Source organism: Sciurus carolinensis, chromosome 9, assembly GCF_902686445.1.
Source record: "Sciurus carolinensis chromosome 9, mSciCar1.2, whole genome shotgun sequence".
Lineage (NCBI taxonomy): Eukaryota > Metazoa > Chordata > Mammalia > Rodentia > Sciuridae > Sciurus > Sciurus carolinensis.
The window spans coordinates 31,039,151-31,052,296 of record NC_062221.1 but is presented as its reverse complement, the minus strand read 5'-3'; the positions used below and the strand labels follow the sequence as shown (position 1 = coordinate 31,052,296).

General features: G+C 34.7%; 1 protein-coding gene across 5 annotated transcripts in view; it reads left to right on the top strand.

The window, feature by feature from the left end:
• Positions 1 to 11,640, top strand: part of Ift80 (intraflagellar transport 80) — a 115,568-nt gene extending 103,928 nt beyond the window's left edge. For 2 of the 5 annotated variants that reach the window (XM_047564613.1, XM_047564614.1), the window contains exon 19: positions 8,210 to 11,638. In XM_047564613.1, coding sequence (XP_047420569.1) covers positions 8,210 to 8,320 — 111 coding nt within the window. In that variant the 3' untranslated portion in view covers positions 8,321 to 11,638. Of the gene's footprint in view, positions 1 to 8,209 lie in introns of all 5 variants that reach the window. The other 3 variants (XM_047564616.1, XM_047564617.1, XM_047564612.1) reach the window with 3 other exon arrangements.
• Positions 11,641 to 13,146: the final 1,506 nt, after the last annotated feature.

Below are 13,146 nucleotides of genomic sequence, written 5' to 3'. Positions count from 1 at the left end.
CTACAAAATTGTCTTAAGATTTCTTTTCTTTTTTTTTTTTTTTTTGTGGTGCCGGGGATTGAACCCAGGGCCTTATGCTTGAGAGGCAAGCACTCTACCAACTGAGCTATCTCCCCAGCCTAGATTTCTTAAGATTTGTCAGTCAGCTAAAGAAATATGATAATAAGAAAGCAAATATATGGGATCTTGAAAGAACAGGGAGGAATTCTAATTGGAATACTGATTATGACTAGACATTGAAAGGTCTTCATACTGTGTTAAGAAAATGGACTTTATAGGCTGGAAATGTGGCTTAATGGTAGAGCTTTTGCCTAGGAAGTGCAAGAACCTGAGTTCTATTGCTAGCACCAAAAAACCAACCTAACAAGAAAATAGACTTCTTAAAAAGGGCAATGAGAAAACTTGGAGGTTTTGAAATTGAGAGCCTGCCATGAAAGGTAGGTTAGAGGTGAGGATAGTAACTAGGAGACCAATTTGAAAAGTTGGCTATAATAGTACCACCAGAAGATGGAAGGGGCAAAATTAATGTAAGAAAGAATTCAGCAATAAAATTAAAAGAACAGTTGTATTTGGGGATAGGAAGAGAGATGATAAAGTAAGACAAGGCATTTGAGAATGACTTCAGCATTAATCTAGATAAAGAATATTTGAGAATATAAAAGTTGTGAACCTTTGAGTATAAATAACACAAAAATATATACATATATGTATACAGATATATATGTATACATATATTTGTGTGTGTGTGTAGTTTGTTTGTTTGAAATATCTGGGGTATCCAGGTAAGGATCTCTGGTAGCCAACTGGAAATATAAGCATGAACACCAAAAGCTATTGTCAAAGGAGAATTCAGAGCCAGACAACCAAATTTCTCATGACCATCTAGGTATACTTGAAACTATATGAACAGCTGGGATCTCCTAGGGAAAGTATGAGAAAGCTCTGTTAGAACCCTGATGACTATTGACAGTGAAGAGGTTGTTGAAGGAATTCAGAATATGGTAACCTAAAATAGACCTCTTTGACCTAAAAAGAAAGGCAATTAAGAAGTAGCAAATTGAGGAAGAGCTCTTATTCTCCTTTGTTTTCATCTAAAAATAGGATATGAATTCTCTCTCCTTTGCTGGAGACAACTCTTTTTCAGCTCAGAGATGGCACTAAAGATCTTGCTCTTTTAGTTTATTCTTATTTTTGTTTACCTTCATAGTTTTCTGCCTCTGAAAACCTAAAACAGCTTTCCTTTGTCTTGTCACTTCTCTGAAATCTATTGTTCTTTGTTAGAGATTCTGTATAAACCACAGTTCTAAGTCACTGTTTTGAGTTGCCTTTCATTGAGGTTTCTCTTGAATGATGTACATTGCCCATGTTAATAAATTGCTTGTTTTTCTCTTGTTTATCTGTCTTTTATTACAAGATTCTATACTAACTAAAAACTTAAGAGAATTGAGCAGAAATGTTATTTCCTTCTTGACACTGTCTAGGGGAGGAATATACAGCAAAGGAGAGAGAAAGAAAGAGCATTCATAAAGAACAGAAACCAGAAGCATCTATGCAGTCTGATAAAAGAGCTTTTTCAAAGAGTAGTTAGTTGTCAAAAAGGTCCAGAGAATGCTCCTATGTCAGGGCCTCGTTCTTTCCTATGATAGCCCTTCCCCAGATGTGCACGTGGGTTCACTCATCTCCTTCAGGTCTTTCTTTCTTTCTATCTATCTATCTATCTATCTATCTATCTATCTATCTATCTATCTTGATACTAGAGATTGAACCCAGGGCACTTTGCCACTGAGGTAAATCACCAGCTCTTTTTATTTTTATTTTAAGACAGCGTCTTGCTAAATCTCGTAGGTCCTTGTGAAGTTGCTGAGGCTGGACTCAAGCTTTTCATCCTCCTGCCTCAGCCTTGTGAATGACTGGGATTACTGATGGGTGCCACTGTACACAGCTTTTTCAGTTCGTAATGTTAACTTTTAAGAAACACCAACTTCTCAGATCACTGTTTTTGATATAAAACCAGAAATCCACCAAGTAAATTGATAACAATGCAACCTACCCTACCCCTGGCACTCACTGTCTGCCTGCCCTATTTTCAAAACCCTTAACACTTCTGACCCACTGTTGACATTTTGTTTTGTTTTCTGTATTCCATAGTATCTGTCTTTATTATCTCTTTATGAAGATAGTGTTTTTTATCTTTTTGTTCACTGCTGAGGTCTTATACCTAGGACAATCCTTGGTATACACTAAGTGCTAAATATTTGCTGAATAAGTAACTGAATCATACAGAAAGATGTATAGGATAAGGACTGAAAACAGTTGATGGGGCTTTAGTGAAAAGTTTTTGGGGCTGGAGATGTAGCTTAGTGGTAGAGTGCTTGTCTAGCTTTTACGAGGCCTGGGTTCCATTCCCAGCAACACACACACACACAATGTTTCTGAGGAAAAGCAGGAACATAGTCATATTTCATTAGTCTTGGGAGAGAATGAGAGTCAGGAATAAGAAGAATGAAGGTGGTAGCTTGCAGGGGTACAGAATTAGAGACAGGAAGATGAGAAGGAGCCAGTGAAGAGAAGAAAAATGAATGCATAGTAATAATTGAAGGCATTGAATTCTAGAGGAAGTCAAAGAACATGGAATCATGGAAATATGTGGAGAGATAGCCCTAGACAGAAGGAAAAGAGATAAGGATGAGTATAGGTATAAGTAAGTTTGTGACTATAAAAGAGAAAATTAAGTGAATTCATGCCTGATTCCCACTATATTCTCTATAAAGAAAGAACCTGATTTTTAGCTGAGAGTTAAGAGGGATAGGGTACTGGATGGAGAGCCATTAGATATAATTTTGAAATTGCTTCTCTGTGAATAAGAATTGACTAGGGAGCAAAATAAAATACCAAATAATATTGGTACTCCCTATAATAAATAGGATGGATTTTAATGTAGAAGTTACTTGACAACTGCCAAAGAACATCCTTTTCTGAAGCCTACTATTAAAAATATTCTTTCCTAAGGAATAAATTATCTGTAGAATATTTTTTAAAAACTGGATGAATGGCAAGTGGAAGCGAAACATTTATTTTCAGTAAGATCCTATCATTTTGCACCCTCATATACATTATAACAGCTAGCTGATTTATAGATGTACTTCCGGTACAACAGAGCAACAATTGTTCAGTGTATCAGCAATATATCATTTTATCATGATTGATATGAGAAATACACGTAAGTCAGTTTAAGGCTGGAATGCGGTCAAAAGATTCAAGTTTTGTCTTCCTCTTTATAAATGTTTTGTTCAACGTGTTTTGCCATTTTAAAATATCAAGTTTTGGCCTGACTGTGAAACAAGTCTTTTAACTAATCTAACATTTGCTCTGCTTTTCTTTTTTTTAAAAAAAATTTCTCCCTTTTATTTGTACCATTCATTTATTTATTTTCTCTTTCCACCTTTTTTATTGGTGTATTGTAGTTATACACAATGATGGGATTTGTTGTTACGTTTTTGTACATTCACACAATTCAACAACAATTTGGCCAATATTGTTCCTAGCACTACCCCCTTCCAACACCTTCCACCTGATGAATCCTCCCCTGCTCCTTTCCTCTACTGATTTCCTTTTGATTTTTTATGAGAACCCCAACCTCCCACCTTTTCCTTTTTCCTCTATAGTTTCCACATATGAGAGAAAACAGTTAACCCTGACCTTCTGAGTTTGGCTTATCTAACTTAACATATGATGTCTAGTTCCATCCATTTTCCTGAAAAGGCCATAATTTTATTTTTCTTTATGGCCAAATAAGACTCCATTGTGTATATATACCACATTTTCTTTACCCATTCATCCATCGATGAACATCTAGGCTGCCCCCCATAGTTTGGCTATTGTGAATTGGGTTGCTATAAACATGGGTATGCCAAGTATTGCTATAGTGTGATGAACTTTAATTCGGGGAGTGGTATAGCTGGGTCTTATGGGGGTTCCATGCTAGTTTTTTGAGGAAGAGGGTGGTACCATAGTGGTTGTACTAATTTACAATCCCACCAACAATGTGAATGTATTCCTTTTTCTTCACGTCCTCTTCAGCTTTATTATTATTTGTATTCTTTTTTTTTTTTTTTTTTTTTTTGTGGTGCTAGGGATTGAGCCCAGAGCCTTATGCTTATGAGGCAAGCACTCTGCCAACTGAGCTATCTCCCCAGCCCTATTATTTGTATTCTTGATGACTACCATTCTGACTGATATAAGATGAATTGCAGTGTAGTTTTGACTTGTATTTCCCTAATTATTAATGATGTTGAACATTTTTGCATGTATTGATTGTCCATTTGTATTTGTTCTTTTGAGAAGTGTATGTTTAATTCATTTGCTCATTTATTAATAGGGTTATTTCGTTTTGGGGTTATTTTCGTTTTTGAGTTCTTTATATATTCTAGATGTTAATCCTCTGTCAGAAGAGTAGCTAGCAGAGATTTTTTTCCCACTTTGTGGGTTCTCTCTTCACATTCCTAGTTGTTTCCTTTACCATTCAGAAGCTTTTTTAATTTGATGCCATCCCATTTAATAACTGTTGGCATTATTTCCTGAGCTTTAGGGGTTCTGTTGAGAAAGTTGTTGCCTGTGTCTATGTGCTGGAGTGTTGACCCCACATTTTCTTCTAGGAGTTATATAGTTTCTGGTCTAATTCCTAGGTCTTTGATCCATTTTGAGTTGACTTTTGTGCAGGGTGAGAGATAAGGGTCTAGTTTCATTCTTCTACATATGGTCAATCAGTTTTCCCAGTACCATTGGTTTAAAAGATGGTCTTTTCTCCAGCATATATTATTGGCACCTTTGTCAAGGATCAAATGACAGTGTCTGTGTAGGTTTCTCTCTGGGTTCTTTTCTGTACCATTGAGCTATGTATCTACTTTTATGCCAGTACCATGCAGTTTTTGTTAACATAGTTCCATAATATAATTTTAAGTTAGGTAATGTGTTGCCTCCAGCATTGCTTTTTTTTTTGGCTTAGAATTGTTTTGGCTATTCAAGGCCAAAATGAATTTTAGAACTGGTTTTTTTAGTTCTGTGAAGAATGTCATTGGTATTTTAATGAGATTGCATTGCATCTGTATATTACTTTTGGTAGTATGGCTATTTTAACAATATTAGTTTGCCTATCCATGAATGTAGGAGATCTTTCCATATTCTGAGATCTTCTTCAATTTGTTTCTTCAGTGTTCTATAGTTTTAATTGTAGAGGTCTTTCACCTTCTTAGTTAGATTTATTTCTAAGGTGTTTTTTTTTTTTTTTTTTTTTTTTTTTTTTTTTTTTTTTTTTTGAGGCTATTGTGAATGGAATTGTTTTTCTGATTTCTTCCTCAGCAGATTCATTCATTATTGGTATATAGGAAGGCCATTCATTTTTGTGTTGATTTTGAAGCCTGATATTTGCTGAATTTATTTATTAGCTCAATAGTCTTTTCAAGGAGTTTTTTGGATCTTCTAGGAATAGGATCATATCATCTGCAAACAGTGCCAATTTGACTTCTTCCTTTCCTATTTTTATCCCTTTTATTTCCTTCTTTTGCCTAATTGCTCTCGTTAGAAGTTCTAATCCTATATTAAATACTAGTGGTGAGAGTGAACATCCTTGTTCCAGATTTTAAGGTAAATGCTTTCAGTTTTTCCCCATTTACTATGAAGTTGGTTTTGGATTTTTTCATATATATCCTTTATGGTGTTGAGATAGGTTCCTTCTGTCCCTAGGTTTTTCAGTGTTTTAATCATGACTGAGTGCTGAATTTTATTGAAGGCCTTCTTTGTGTCTATTGAGATAACTAAGTGATTTCTGTCCTTAATTCTATTTATGTGATACATTACATTTATTGATTTGCATATGTTAAACCATCCTTGCATCTCTGCAATAAATAATAACTTGGTCATCAGGTACAATCTTCTTGATATGTTGTTGAACACAATTTGATGACATTGAACACAATTTGGTGATAGTAAGTATTTTTACGTCTAAGTTCATCAGGGATTGTAGTCTGTAATTCTCTTTCCTTGATGCCTATCTGGTTTTGGTATGAGTGTGATACTTGTTTCATAGAATGAATTAGAAATATTCCATCCCTTTCTGTTTCATAGAATAATTTGAGGAATTTTGGCATTAGTTCTTCATTAAAAAGGTCTGGTCAAATTGAGCTAAGAATCCATCTGGTCCTGGGCTTTTCTTTGTTGAAGACTTTTTTTTATTACTGGGGTTTTATCTCATTACAAGTTATTAGTCTCTTTTGGTGTTCTTGTCCTCTTGATTTAATTTTGGCATATTGTATGTGTCTAAGAATGTATCCCTTTCTTCTGGGTTTTCTAATTTATTAGAGTATAAGTTTTCAGACTAGTCCCTAGTGATCCACCAGAATTCTGTGATGTCTGTGGTGATTTCTCCTTTTTCATCTCTAATTTTATTAATTTAGGTCTCCTTTTGTTTTGGTTGGTTTGGCTGAAGGCTTATCAATCTTGTTTATCTTTTTAAAGAACCAACTCTTTGTTTCATCAATTCTTTGTATTTTTTTTTTTTTTAATTCTCAAGTTCATTGATTCCCATTCTTATCTTAATTATTTTCTTCCTTCTACTGGTATTGGGGTTGGTTTCTTACTCTTTTTCAAGGACCTTGAGATACATCTTTGGGTTGTTTTATTTGGGATCTTTCTGATTTGCTTATATAGGCACTCATAACTCTAAAGTTTCCTCTTAGAACTGCCTTCACAGTGTCCCAGAGGTTCTGCCTTAACGGTATTTTGTATTACTGTTCTCATTCGAGTCTAAGAATTTTTTAATTTCTACCCTGATTTTTTCTATCACCCATTCATCATTCAAAGGTGTGTTGTTCAATCTTCATGTGTTTATATAGTTTCTGTATGGTTTTATTGTGTTGATTTCTAATTTCATTCCATTACCATCTGATAAGATGTAATGAATTATAAATTATATCTTTTTTTTTTTTTTTTTTTGTATTTGTGACCTATTGCTGTCACTTGCATCTTAGCACAGCCTTCTGTTTTTGTTTTTGTTCACAGATATTTATCTTCTAGTGGAACAGGAAATCTGTTAATCTACCTGTTTCCCATATGGTAGATAATTATGTGGAATTATTTTTTAAGAAGGTGACCAAAAAATATCCACAAGGTTCTTCATGGAAATTTAGATATAGGATATTTAAATAAAAAAGAATGAAATACTTAATTGCATCAACTTCCAGCACACACAGAAAAGAGATGTGAAGTTTTGTTATGGTTAAATTAATCTTTCAATTACTTAAAATAGATCTGTTCAGGCAGCAAGTAGTACCTCAGTCTGCTTTAACACTAATTCAGCTTCCCTAACATGGAAGTGAAAACCTATTCACCTCTGACTCAGTTTCAGGGGCTTGGGTTTATTTCATAATAAATTGTTTAGTTTAATCTGGGACCCAATTTTTTTCAAGTCTTGCTTCAGAGAGGACATAAATTCCAAATTTTATTAAACAGTAGAATGTGTTTTCCTAAAGAAATTGCTTATAGAACTCAGGGACAGAGTCCTTTCCTAACATCAAAGCTAATGAACTTAGAAGAGGGGTAGGTCTGGGCTAGGAGAAGGGAGACTGCAGCATGGATAGAAGTTAAATAAAAGTGTTATCACTTTTCAATTATACTTTTTATGTCTCTCCCAGCCTTTCCTTCCCTTTGCTTATTCTAATATATTTTTATTACTGTCTTAATGATTACCATTATCTTTGTATCACTGAGTTGTTGCAAAGGAGCTACTTGTGTAGAATATGTTCAAGGGAAGCTGATGTCCCCCTGTCTTTCTTCATAACTAGGTTTCTCATGGAAAATTTAATGTAGAAGATGTGAAGAACTGGCTTATTGGAAATATGGTTTAGTGGACAGAGTGCTGTCCATTTTTTCCTCTGGTTTGGAGGAAAACAGTCCACCTTCTCCCTTGGCTTGTCCCTGAGTACTTGTGTAGAAACCCTAAAGCTCCAAGTGACTTTTTCAGTATAAATAGCTACAATTAGATTTTGTCCTTTTAGATCACAATGAGAGTCTGCTTTTTTGTTATATAATTGTTCTATTTGGTCTTATTTTTAAATATACTTCATTTTTTTGAGCATATTTATTCTTGGTTCTTTTGGATTTAAAAAAATGTCTTATACTGTATGAGCATGTGTTTTCTTTTCTTCTATTGTAGCTTCAAATAGATTGGGAGAAAATCAAAGCCAAAATTGAGATGGAAATTACTAAGGAACGAGAGCGATCATCAAGCAGCCTGTCCAGCAAGAATATGGGGCTAAAGCACTAAGTGCTATGCTAATTTTTAAAAATGTTATCTTTTGAAATTAATTTTGACTAGACAAAGATAAGCATGTTTTAGTTGCTGAAGAAAAATGAATCAACTTTAAATAATAATAAGCTCTTTCTGCATATTAGTAAAAGAACATTCAGAAAGATTAAGCACAAGATAATTGATGTAATGCCATCTTTTATATTTTTCTAACTAACCATTTCTTTATACTTATCTATACCTGTTGATTACATTCCAGTTTTTTGTTCGTTACTTTATCCCTGAATCTTCAGCATCAACAAATATTAATATTGATAATAGAACATTGGACTCTAAAATGTATGCTATCATTAATTTCTATTTGACCTCCATATTATAAAACACCTCCAAAAGTTTATAAAAAAAATCAATAAGAATGGATTTTTGAAAATGTGTAACTGTAGATACTTGTACATCGAAGTTCATAGCAGCATTATTTGAATAGTAAAAGGTGAAAACAACTCAAATATCCATCAACAGATAATTGATAAACCAGTGTGGTATGCTCGTAAAATAAAATATTATTCACTATAAACATGGAATTAAATTCTGTTACATGCTACAACATGAAAAATTATGCAAAATTAAATAAACTGGACACAAAAGATCAAATATTCTATGATCCTACTTAGATGAGAATAAGCAAGTTCATAGAGACAGAAAGGGGAATAGTGATTAGCAGGGACCAGAGGGAGGGGGTGGAGTTTATTGTTTTAGTGGATATAGAGTTTTTGTTTGAGATGAACAAATTCTGAAAACATGGATAGTGGTTATGACCTTACAACCTCATTAATATTAATGCCTCTGAATTTTAGTCTTAAAATGGTAAATTTTATCATGTAAGTTTAACATAATTTAAAAAACATACCTAGAATGAGCAGGAGATATTTTCCTTATTCCTCTCCTGACTTGAGAATGTTCTGGCTATAGGCCCTAGGAATCTGAAAGATTTGTGAAACTCTCCTTAGATGATAAACCTATTTGACTAGCCTTAACTCACTCTGTCCCCAAATTATTATAACCTCAAAAGCTTTTTAATAGTAACACAAATATCCCTTAGAAAACCTTCCACAAACTCATATTTTGGAAACAATACATTATAGAGTGTATGTGCATACACGTGGGAAAGGGATTACCTCTTTCACCTCCATTTTAATTACTCTGTAGGTTTCTTTTATAAAAATGTTCTTTACTTTTTAACACATTTCTGAAATGTTGGAATGTGCTATTCTTGATCCAGATGCTGGATATAAGTTTGTGAAATCTGACTATGCAGTTTATTTATAAGTTGTCCTGAAAAGTTTATATATGCTTTCTATGTTGTTATATTTCAATGAAAAACTTAAAAAGAAAATAGTTTAAAGGATAAATTTTCTGTTATGTATATTTTACCACAATAAAAAAAGTAAAAAATACTAATGACAGGTTTGTGTTCTAACAAAAATTCTCTGATATCCTATAATTCAATTCTGACACTGACTACCTGGGGCTGGCATCAGATCCTACAAGTTAAACATCAAGTTCCTCAACAAGATTGCCCTTTCTTCAGACACCGGTTGTAAGTAAAGTCCCCAGCCTACCCTGAAGTTTCTAGGTTATCTGGATTTGTGTCTGAGTTGACTGCACATTTGGGGGTTCCCATAATGATAATTTGCTTCAAATTTGATAATTTGAATGACTCATAGAACTTACTGAAAGACGTTACTTAACAGTCTTATTAAAAGGACACAAACTTGAAGAAAAAGGAGGGGGCTTTTGAAGTTGGATGGAGGGGAAGAGGAACTTCCATACCTTCCCTGTTGAATCAAGGTGCAGCATATTTTCCAGCACATGAATGTGTTTACCAACCAGGAAGCCCCCTTTCCCAGCCTTCCTGTCCTGAGGGTTTTTTGTTTTTTTTTATTAGGATTTCTTCATTACATATGCATAATTGATTAAAACATTGGCCATGCAACTAAGCTCAGTATCCAGGGTCCTTCCTCTGCCTAGAGATCTAGTAACTGAAATTCCAACCTTTTGATTTTTTTTTCCTCTGGCAACCAGCTTCCATATGACCATTATCTAGATTCCCTCCTCAAAAGTCATTTCATTAGCATAGCAAATACTTTTACCACTCAAGGAATTCCATGAATTATTTTGGATTATCTGTGCTAGGAACCCTCTTATCTCACTCCCTGGAAGATCAGAAATACTCTAGTCTTTGACTATAGGATGTTTTATAGCAAAAGGATCAGAGCCTAACAGATAACAGCAACATTTGTAATTTTCCAACATACTTAACAGTATCAGCATTATAATCTTAACAACAAGGCCAGTGGTAATAGGCTATTACATTATGGTAGGTGTGACCTAAGAAATAAGTTTTAAAATACTGGTACATTACAGGAGTTCCATCTAGACTCTAACAATTAGTTCAGTCCATCATTTTGAATGTTCAACATATCTCCCAGGATGAAGTCACTTAGATTTGTAGGCTTCCATTTGATTGTGTCAAATTCTAAAAGCAAAAATGGTCTCAGTAACACATGACTTCAACCATTTCAGATATCTGATAGAAATGAGCTAAGGGTTAATGTCATCTGTTCCTCTGAGCCTCTTTTGAAGCAGTAATGTAATCCTGGAATTCTCTCATCAATTAATTTACTCATTCCTTCACCTTTGGCTACTATTCCTTCCTTACATGTATACCCAAACTTTTCCATCTTTGAAAGGGACAGTACATTTGACCATTGTGCCACTCTAGATTCTAGGTAATAACAGTGATCTAGCAAGTACTTCCCCCTCAATCTATTCCATATAGAGTGGAATTACATAAGTACAAAATTAATATGCTATTTCTACCAATTATCAGTGTAACTACATTCATGGTTAACTTTTGCCAAACAGTATGCTATGGTTTGAATGTCCCCTCCAAAACTTACATTGAAATTTAATTGTGACTGTGAAAGTATAGGAGGTGGGGCCTTTAAGAAGTGTTTAGGTCATGAGGACTCTGCCCTTATGAATGAATATATATTTTTTTTTATCAAAGGAGTGGCTTAGTTATAAAGCAAGCTCTCTTAAGTGTCTGTTCTGTTGTTTCTCACCCTCTCACATGTCTTTCTTGCCCTATAATATCCTCCATCATTCATACACAGTAAGAAGGCCCTCCCCAGATCCTGGCACCTTCATGCTTCCCTACTTCCAGGACTATGAAACATAAATTTCTTTTCTTTTTAAATTGTCCATCTTCAGCATTCCATTACAGCAGCAGAAAATGGACCAAGATATGGGTGAAGGCACAACCCATCTCCATCAGGCACTTAAGAATTCTGACATAGAGGGTTTTTTTTTTTTTTTCACAAGCTCATTTTATTGAATAGATAAAATATTCAATCATTCACTTGTTAAAGTTAACAAATATTTTTGAGTTCCTGCTATTTGCCAAGCACGGTTTTATTCACTGGGATTATAGCATTAAAAAAAAAAAGCTTTGTCTTCAATGCAATAAAGCAAACATTATGTCCATTTTACAGCTGAGAAATTGAGATATGTGAAGATTAATTTGGTTAAAAAAATTTTTTTGCTTTTTGTTCTTTTTTTAAATTATTCTTTTTTTTTTTTACAGACTGCATTTTGATTCATGTACACAAATGGGGGACATCATTTTGTTTATATGGTTGTAGAGGATGTAGGTTCATACCATTCAAAAAAGGCACACTTTTCACATTGCTGGTGGATTGCAAATTGGTGCAAACACTCTGGAAAGCACTGTGGAGAATCCTCAGAAAACTTGGAGTGGACCCACCTGAAAAGATAGAAAAAGCTTGCACCTGTGTAAATACGAGACTCTTCCCAAACTGCCCTCAACCCCTCATAAAAACCGCAAAGAATTTTCATCTCGTCTCTTATCTGTAAAGGCCAGGTGGCTGACCCAAAAAGCAAACTTAAGGATAATGACAACCCTCCTCTCGGAGGTCAGGGAGACCCAGAACTTAAACTAACATGCTTTGTATACGATTTTATATGTTAACCAATTAAAAGAACACTGTAAAACTGCTTGCCTTTCATTATAAAAACCCTGCTATATAAGGCCTCGGTGCCTCTTAGTATCACTGGTTACCGAGTGCGTGGAGGACCAGGCTCGAGCTTGCTAATAAATGATTCTTTGTTGCTTGCATTGATCGTGGTCTCTGGTGGTCTTTGTGGGGTCTCGAGCCGCTGGGCACAACACACCTTTTGACCCAATTATCCCACTCCTCAGTTTATACCCAAAGGACTTAAAATTAGCATACTACAGTGATGCAGCCACATCAATGTTTATAGCAGCTCAATTCACAATAGCTAGATTGTGGAACCAACCTAGATGCCCTTCAATTGATGAATGGATAAAGAAACTGTGGTATATATACACAATGGAATATTATTCAGCCTTAAAGAATATGACATCTCTTTGCCATTGTTAGATATTGGTCTTCCTTTGTTTGAATTGGTGCAATATTTTCTCTTCTGGTTCTTTGATAATACTCTAACATTAGCATCTATCCCCAAATAAGCAAAACCACTCCACAGAGTATCTCTTTCTGCCAGTATTCATATGTAGCTTCTCCCAGGTCTAGTGGCATCAGTCCTACTTATCAGTTAGGGATAGGGTCTTCTACCTGGAGACTATACCCCAGAACCATCTATTTGTAGTCTCTGTCTCTCTTTCTGGCAGACAGAACAGTTCTAGTGGGCATTTTGTTCCTCAGCAGGTATAAGAGGAACATGTCTATATTCAGTCCATCTCTGTAATGTCAAGTGAACACACTGGGTTATCTGCTCCT